The 9,310-nt window shown below is 37.3% G+C and overlaps 1 protein-coding gene across 1 annotated transcript in view; it reads left to right on the top strand.

Moving 5' to 3' along the window:
- The window catches only part of AHI1 (Abelson helper integration site 1), an 81,295-nt gene that overhangs the window by 34,431 nt on the left and 37,554 nt on the right, over nt 1-9,310 (top strand). The window contains exon 18 of the mRNA XM_010133180.1: nt 2,179-2,296. Coding sequence (XP_010131482.1) covers nt 2,179-2,296 — 118 coding nt within the window. The remainder of the gene's footprint in view (nt 1-2,178; nt 2,297-9,310) is intronic.

The raw sequence follows: 9,310 nt of genomic DNA on the forward strand, positions 1-9,310 counted from the left end.
TCTTCCGATATTTTTTTCCCTTCAGGTGAACCGGGGAAGTGTCTTATTAAGTGCTAGTTTTGAATAGTTTGCTCTGCTGTGTTTAGTTTGATTTCTAAAGGCCGATAGATTCAACCTGTCTTCATTCCGTGGTGGTGTCTGACACCAACCTTTTGCTAGCAACTGTGAAAGAAAATTCCATCAGAATACTTGACTAGGAAACACACATTTGTATCACTGATGATGTAGTGTGCACTCAGCAAGAAACTGGGGGCCGTCTCATTTGTCTTACTGCAGAAAGGCTCTCCCCAGAGCTAACAGTCGGTAAAAGAAGATGGAACACTGGGAAGCTGAGCTCAACACAGTTGCTGAACAGATTATTTTCCCATCTTTGAGTAAACACAGGAGCTCATGGCTTTCCACCATGTGTATCAGAGAAAACTTTGTATTAATGAAACTTAGTCACTTGCATATGTAAATATAAGAAAAGCAGGTTGATTTTGTTGCTCTTCAGAACAACAGGCCTCTCCATTCTGCTTGCATTTCACAACTACTATTTACTAATATTCTGTTAAATTGGTACAGTGCAGTAAAATCTGTCAGACTTAATACTTCTTTTATTGTGTTACATGAGCGGTCTGATTTTCTGTCTTGCTTTTCTGCTCAGTTTTGAAGTGTAGTCATTAAAATTGTGTGGAGTTGCTGAGAGAGTAGTTGACTATGGAAACACAGTTTTTATTTTAAGCTTCTTTCCATAGAAGTAACTCCATATTTCTACAAAAAAACCCAGATATGTTAAGATGAATGTCTAGTAGAGTAATACAGAGGAGATAACAGCAGGTATCCTCTGCTTTTGCCAAGAAGTGTTGGACCAGCTGATGCTTGAGGTCCCTTCTAACCTAGTATTCCATGATTCCATCGCGCAGCCAAGTTACTGAGCAGAGGTTTTTAGTGCTGTTACCTGCATCCCAGTACCCCTGCCAATGCTCAATTAGTCTGCGTTATTGAAACCTGTTGGATTGTTTAGTATTTATTAAATGACAGAAATAGTGGTTATAGAAATTATATCATTTGTGGAAATAAGCCACTGTTTCACTTTTTGCTTTATTTGTCTCCTTTCTCTAAACAGAATTTTCAAGCCACTGGATTGAGAATTTGCAAAATGTCGTTGTTCTATCTTGGCTTATATCTAAAGTTTAAGCATTTGATCCAAGAGTTTATGGAGACCCAAGGAAGTGCTCCACTGAGTGTGGACTTTTAGTTGGAATAAGTGACCATATGCATTTATTCTAGACTGTGAAATAAGCCCACTCTTGAAAGACTCAAATTTTAGCACATGAATCTGTTTTGTTTGAAGAGAGTTACCAATACTTTATTGAAGGCCTCCTATTTGACTCCCTTTGGCTGTATTATCAAGGCAGCAAGTAAAAATATGTTAAACAGTAAAATTCTCCATTGTATCGCATAGAAAACTGAAGATCATCATATCTATTTTTTTCGTAGGCTGTATTGAATCATAGGTCAAGACTAAAGTTTGGGAAGGGTTTTTGCTTTGTGACAGCTGCATGTCTATGAAGAAACTCCATACCAAACCAATTTTATCTGCATTACCTTACTATGGAAATCAGGACTGCAGATATTTTTTTGTGTAGCTTACATAAAGGAAGTGTCTGGGGTTTTGATCTAAGTACACTTTACCAATTTGCAGACAAAACAGGTTTTGTGTTAAGACTGGTTTAAGATTTTTTTTTCTCTCATTCTATTACTGAGTAATGTCTTCACAGATGTAGTGTAGCTTGCATACTCAAAAATGAGAAGTTATTATACATTTCTAAGTTTATAACTATCTATAAATGTCATTTTATTTTTACACACAAAGATACAAGGTGATGCCTGTTCAAACAGTTCTGTGCCATTGCTTGCGCTGCCCGAGAGTTTGTGTCCATAGGTAAACATGCAATTCAACTTACAGCTGTCACTTATTTTTTAAAGTCTATGTCTCCAAATAGTCTTAAAATAAAACCAAGCAAAACCAAAACAACCATCAATAAAATTGTTACTTATCAGCTTCAGTCTTAATTTTCTTTCCTGGAATTTAATGGTTTTTTACAGTAAGCAAATATTCCTCTTCTAGCTGTTGCATCAGTAAGTAACCCAGGAAATTACACTTCACTTTCTGATTTGTCTTTCCTATTACAGGCGAGCTCAAATCTCTTGCTTCCTGCGCCATCATCGCTGTCACCACACTCCAAGCTAAGACTGCCAGGCACTCTGAGCACTCCACTGAATCCTCAGTATTCTTTGACTTCTAAAAGCGGTAAGTTTCTTCCTTTATTTCTTAGCTCTCTGTAGGGAATGGGTAATAACTTCTATGAGGATTTTTTTCTGCCTGTATCAATTTTGCTGTGCAGGGAGTGTCTAGGTTGTTTATAGAGTGCAGTGTGATACAGTCCAATACTGACATATGTTGTTATCTTGTAATGTTGTTTTCTTTTAAGCTGTACACTTATATATTAGTGCTGTAAGTTCCTAGAACAGTTTGAGATAGCCAGCTTCTCTTAATTTAGTATTTTCATAATATTTTAATACTTACTGAAGTATCTTAAACAGAGACACTGAAAAACAATAAAATCATATATTTAAAAGCACGTGAACTAATATCTGAAAACAGTGATAAGAAAAGCAGTTTACTTAAGAACCTTAGTGCTCAGTAGTCTATTTGCAGTTGTGTTCAATGTATTTTTAGGAGGCTGTTTCTAAAGACCTCTTTCTAAAGATTTGGGGAAAAAAAGTAAGCAATGAATCACATGATTTTTGTGATACTTTGCTAATATCTATTGCATTGGTAATCACAATATTTAATAATAATGTGATGCCTTTTTCTATTTCTTGGGCTTACAAAAGCCCAAGAAAAAAATTACAAAAAAACCTTACAAAATTAGACAGAAAATTGGAACGTTAGTTTTGAAGTGGTTTTGTTTTGTGTCCTTGAAAAGAGTGAAAAGAACTCCAGGGAGAGGGTGGGATATATAATGAACTGAAAACAGGTAATGGAGATTGCAAATGTAAAGATAGGAATAGTCTCTATGATTATATAGAATTATCTCCTGAAGGCAGACAATATTTCCTGCGAATCAAGATTATGATTACTTTTTCTGACAGTGGGGGAAGGGGTCCTTAGCATAGAGTAAATAATTGACCTCTAGTCTCAGAATTGCTTTTAGTCACTAATTCACAATGCAAATGGCCAGACACCAATTAATTTCTGTATTTCCGTTTTCTAAACAAAAGAGCTTAGAGTCATAATAATATTCACCTATTGCACAACAGATGCTTATTGTTTTCAGTGTGTAAATCTTAAAGAAACAGTAGAATATGACGCTGTCTTTCTAGACATTCACAGATTGTGAATATCTGAAATAAGTGACTAGCCCTTTAAAGAACAATAGACTTTGAGTTGTTTTAAATAGCCATACTGAATACTGCTCCAACCAAGTGCATTTTATTGCCTTGAATTTTACTTCATCTGGAAACACAGATGTGGTGATGGAGACTTCTTAAATACCACTGAACAAACATAGATGCATGTTATAGCTGTTCGTGTGCAGTGGCAATACAGTTGTTTCCAAAACTGACTAATACTTCAAGACAATCCACAGGATGTTATTTATTCAAGGGAACTATAGTAAAAAAGGGGTACCTTTTAATGGTCTTTCAACAGTCAATGAAAGCAATGAAAAAATGATGGTTTTTAGGGGGAAAAGACCATAAAAATGGTGGTGGACCACAGTTGAAATAGATTTTCCCATAAGGAAATTTTTTTAAATCCTAAATTGCTTCTTTGTTGTTTCGGGGACCTCCAAGTTCTTCTACTGTGGTAGAGTTGTTTTCAGTGAAGCATATGTACTCATCTCTTTCAATTTTTCCCGGTTGGTTGTAAAGAATGAAGGTAAGTCCTTGTGTTCATAGCTTCTAACTACCAGGTTAATTTTACTTTTGAATAATAAAAAAATCTTTACTTACACAGATCTATTAATTTATGGATTTACTAGAAGCACGAAACCAATTTTTTACCGTGTTGAGTTCCTATACACAAAACCCATGCTTTTCTGTTATGTTGTGGAGAGGTTACATTGTTAACAACTGCCCGTAATACATAGATCCTTCGTTTATGTCCAGCAGATGGTTATGTATTCCTGAGGGTTATGTTGACAGCTATTCAGTCTTCTCATTCGCACACTTCCCTGTCACCTTTTGCTGTGTATTGAGTGCTTCTTAAAGCAAAATGCAGAATTCCCATTGCAGTGAAACCCCTGTGGGCAGCATGAGTAAAGCTCTGTTAGGAATCTTTTCAACCACGTAAACCTGCGTGTGTGAATGCTGTGTTAACTTGATGTGGTTGTAGCTGATGTCTTGTGATATGGGCAGTGTAGTAGCCTGGACACATGCAGCACTTTCTTCCTTTAACAAACTTCCTTTAACAAGTTTAATTATCTAGGTCTTGCGTTGAGTAGGAAACAGTGGAAAAATGTGGTATCCACCTTTGTGATCTGCAGGAATACTGCAGATCTTTCCTGACTTGTAAATCTTTTGTATCCAAATATATTTACAGAAATAGCTGTAAGTGATTTCATAAAAGTAATATTCGCTTCTATGCCTTTTTAATCATGCCTGTCATTTTAACAGGTAGGTTCTGTATACTGTCAAATGTATAGTGTGTTTTGCCTTTTTTCCATGTGCATACTTTCCCATGAATATAAGCTTCCATGAAGCCCCAGTCCTTGTTCTGCTATTTACCTTCCTCACTTCCCTCGAGACCAGTTCTCTTATAGTCATTGAGGCAGGACTGCCTTTGTCTCCAGCCAGTTCTGCCTTATTCATTATTAACATGCTCAGGGGTGCAGCCCCCTTAGTTAGCCTGTCCAGCATGTGCATCAAAAAGATGTCCCCAGTGCATTTCAGAAGTCTGAATTCTTGTAGCCTGTTTGTTTTTTGGTTTTTTATCTCTTGATCAGATACTGAGCTGGTTAAAAACCTCCATGAGCGTAAAAATTGTGAGATTTCTTGCTCTGTTTAAAGAGCCTTCCTCTTCTCGATCAGGTGGTGTGTAGTGGGTACACCCCACAATGTCCATGTTTTTGGCCTCCTTTACAATTCTGTCCCATACACTCTTGACAAACCTGTCACCTGCTTTGTAGCTCTGCGCATTCGAACCTTTCCTCCCTTCCCTTACAGCACTATCCATTCTTGTCTTCCCAGTCCTTTCTGAAGAGCCTGTGTCCACAGGCTGTCACAATACACGGTCAAACAGTAAGAACCATAAATGTTTATTTTCTGTGAAGAAAAAATTAATGAAACACTGAAAACATGGTTCAAAGCCATTTATCGTTCTAAGGAGGTCTCTTCCTTCAGCAATGCTATTTTGTGAAAGCAAACTTGAGTTACTTGGAAGCCAGTTGGGTTCATACATCCTTGAATGTTTCAGAGTGTGATAGCAAAGGTGCTGCTTCTTATTTCAGTCTTCCCTATGTTCTCTGATACTTTAGAGACTTAATGCTGAGTGCCTCTTTCTGATTATTTAATTATTTTTTAAAAAGGTGAACCGTTACCTTTATGAATTGACTCCATACAGAGTGAAACAGTTTGCTAGTGAGTGGTTTTCTGCAGGCTCAGCTGCTGAAACTTAAAACTTAACTAATGTCAGATCCTTCCTGGTCTCCTTAAAGAATTTGTTCAGTTATGGGGTTTTTTTGTCCCTGATCTTAAGTTTTACATGTGATGCTTAGATATTCTAACTTCCTTTGTTCTAATTAATTGTTTTATCATCAAATGGAAAGCTTCAGCACCTTTCTCAAGCACAGAATGGTTTTTATGTGAGATCATCGTGGTATCCTTGAGATGGGAAGAGATGGAGACCACATAGCCCAACCCTCCTGCTCAAAGAGGAGGCTTAGCAGGGTGCTCAGGACTGTGTCCAGTTGGGTTTTGAATACGTCCAAGGATGGAGACTCCACAGCATCTCTGGTGAACCTATTACAGTGTTTGGCAGCTCTCACAGTAAAGGGTTTTTTCTTATGTTTAAATGGTACTTTGTATATTTCAGTCTGCATCAGTGCATCCTTCCCAAACACAGGTCTTTGCATTTCCCCTTGTTGAAGTTTGTGAGGTTCTTGTTCACCCATTTCTGTAGCCTGTCAAGGTTCTTCTGAATGGCCGCATGTCCCTCTGGTGTATCAGCCACTCCTCGTGGTTTTTTATCATCTGCAAATGTACTGCCAGTGTGCTCAGTCCCATCATCCAGGTTGTTAATGGAGATGTTAAACAGTGCGAGACCCTGTATCCAGCCCTGGAGTGTGCCACTAGTGGCTGGTCTGCAGTTAGATTTCACACGGGTGGTTTCCAATCCCTGCAGCCCAGCCAGTTTTCACTCTGCTGCACTGTTTAGATAGTCCATCAGTTTGTCTGTGAGAATGTTAAGGGAGACAGTGATCAAAGTCTTGATAAATTCATCATTGCTGTCCCCATCAATACTATAGAATGTTGTGCAAGAGATGTATTTAGTTTTGTCAAGAGCACAGTTAGAATTACTAGAAAATAGTAATGAATGTTGACAAATAGTAATTAACAAAGTCGGCACCACAAAGCAGATACAGGACATGGGTGAACTTGTTTCCTGTGTGTTGTGGATAAAGCATTTCATTAGAGAGATTTCTTAAAATTTAACAAAATTAATTTAGATTTAAGAAAACGTGTTGTGTGCTGCCTTCTACAACAATTGTATCAAATTTGAGAGAAAGGCACAAAACTTTTTTCTTACTGTCCGTCCTGATAGCCTGTCAACTGGAATTTTTCACTGAGAGTGTAACTCACTCTGCCATATCAGGGGGTTTTTGTGTCTGCCTCAGCAAAGCTGCAGCAGTTCTGACAGCTACTTCAGTTGATTGAAAAGTTTGCTAGATGTGTGTCTTTTGGAGAAAGACATACCCTTTGAGTTTTGTCTTTGTCACTGGGATTCATGACGTTATAGCTGGTCCTATTTTTCACTCTACTCAAATTTCAACGTGTTGTATGCATAAGAGATTACTTTATTGCTTGATTGTTGTTTAGTGCACTTTAGAGACTGTCCCTAAATGTATGTAATGTTTGAGCTTGCTGAACTTCTTTTATTTTTTTTAATAAGAAAATTTTTTCAAGACACGTCTTTGATAGTCAATTGAGGTTTTACCTTCCTTGTACTGTATAGCTCGGCTTATGCTCGTGCTTCAGTGCTGATTTTATCATACTCATCCTGTCTTAGACATTTCTGTCTTTTCCTTGACATGTTCTCTACTTTGTACCTTCTTCCCGGACAACCCATTTTCTAGCTGTTACTGTTTAAACAAAAAAGGAAGTAGCAAAAGCTCTAGTTTCCAATTGCCCATTCTCTGAGAGATGTTAAAATCCCCTTGGTTTTGCCTTCCCTCCTTAAGACTGTGAGCATCTTTGGACAGTGAAATCACCTTCCTATGCTATCAGACACTGTTTTGTAGATCCGTGGCGTGCCATGAAAGAAATGGCCTGCATTTTTAGGCTTTATTCAACAATGACCCTTCAGTAACTCTCTCTGTGTTCAGGGTATGTTTTCTAAAATAAGTTTTATGTTTTAAGTAATTGTAATTAGTAATGACCGTAATTGTTAACTATGTGGGAGATTGAAGCTCGGCTATAAATACTGCACAGATCTTTTCACTAAAATTTTGACTTCAATAAAACCAGGTAATTAAACTTGCTCTTAAAAATTAATTACGTATGTGCTGGAAACGTGATGGTTCTTGTATCTTTAAAAAATCTCAAAACACACTGGGTTGGCAAGATTGAGAACAATTAGAAATTTTCTCTCCATTAACACAACTGACAGTCAAAGGTGTTTTCCACTCCTTTAAAGTGAAAGCTTCAAAGAACTCTTTCTCGCTCTCTGAAGATGTTAACAAAACTGCCTTTGCATTTAAGTTCTCCATTATATTTGATAGTCTATTTAAAACTTTTTTCAGTCTCAAGCAGAGTGACATAAGTTTCCACCTCGAAGATACCAAAATATTTATGCAACAACTAATTGCTCTTAAAATGCTATTTTGATTCTTGTTTTTAGAAGCAGAAAAAGGAGCATAAAGTAGCAAAATACACATTTTTGCAGAGATACTGTAGAAACTCTGTCAAAAGTCTGTCCTCATGTATATTGATATCATTAATTACTTTTTTCCTAGTATTTCATCCTTTCTCCCCAGCTCTGTAGCATCTATTTTCAGTACTGGTGAACTTCAGTGTTTTTGTTTGTTTGTTTTCGGGATGTTCATCTTACTCCTGATATAATTTTGTTCCACTCAAGGAAGAATGTGTGTAGAAAGCTAGTTCACTACAGATTTATTTATTTTCATCTCTTGTTAAGATACTGTTAGGGGAAGAAAGACTCGTGCAAACTATCACTGAAAATGTATTAAATGAACAGTTGAATTCAGTTCTACTATTAGAATAGCTTAGTTTTCTAATTTGAGAATAAGCAGTGATAAAATATCCTGAAGAGATACTAAAAAATATTACAAGGGTATATGTTAGTTGACGGTTGCATGTATGTGTGTACTGTATAGCCCAAGTCTAACACGAAATACCATGTTTGTAGCGTATCTCTGGCTATGCGTAGGTACAGGTTGGTGGCATTTTCAAAGAGGACTGAAAAAACTGATTGCCTGGCAGAAGAGGACTAAGAGAAGGCATGCAGTATAGCCAGCAGCACTGCCAGCTGCTGTGCTGAAGTTAGATAATGCTGACCTCGGGGACCATTTATGGTTAGTGGGAGTGCCGGTAGGAGCACCAGTTGGAGAAATCTGTTCGCTGGGTTCTGATCTATGCAGGTAAACTGAATGGCACACAGATCACTGGATACCTACTTTTTTTTTTAATCCTAACATATTACTGTAAATAATCAAACTTGAAAGTAGGAATGAAAACTTTTCTTACTCATTTTTTAAGAGAGCTTGAGTGTGTAAAAGACTTCTTGTGAAGAATGTAAACATGAGAAAAGAACTCTTCATTTTGTTTTGAAAGGATCTGGGTATATCCGTTCCCTGTAAAACTGTAACGTATGTTGCCTCGTTAGCTCACCCAACAGCTTCGTTTAGGTTTGCTGTGATGGGGAAAGCAATTAAGCCTGCAGGGCTGCACAGATCAGAGCTATGGAAATGATGTAGTAATTTGCTGTAAGTCACTTTGAGATATTTCTTTTTAGCCCCTTCTTAAAATTGGGGCAGAAGTATATTGTGGTGAAGAGTACCAAATACACACCTAAAAGCGGTTC

This window comes from Buceros rhinoceros, unplaced genomic scaffold (genome assembly GCF_000710305.1).
Source record: "Buceros rhinoceros silvestris isolate BGI_N320 unplaced genomic scaffold, ASM71030v1 scaffold1063, whole genome shotgun sequence".
Classification (NCBI taxonomy): domain Eukaryota; kingdom Metazoa; phylum Chordata; class Aves; order Bucerotiformes; family Bucerotidae; genus Buceros; species Buceros rhinoceros.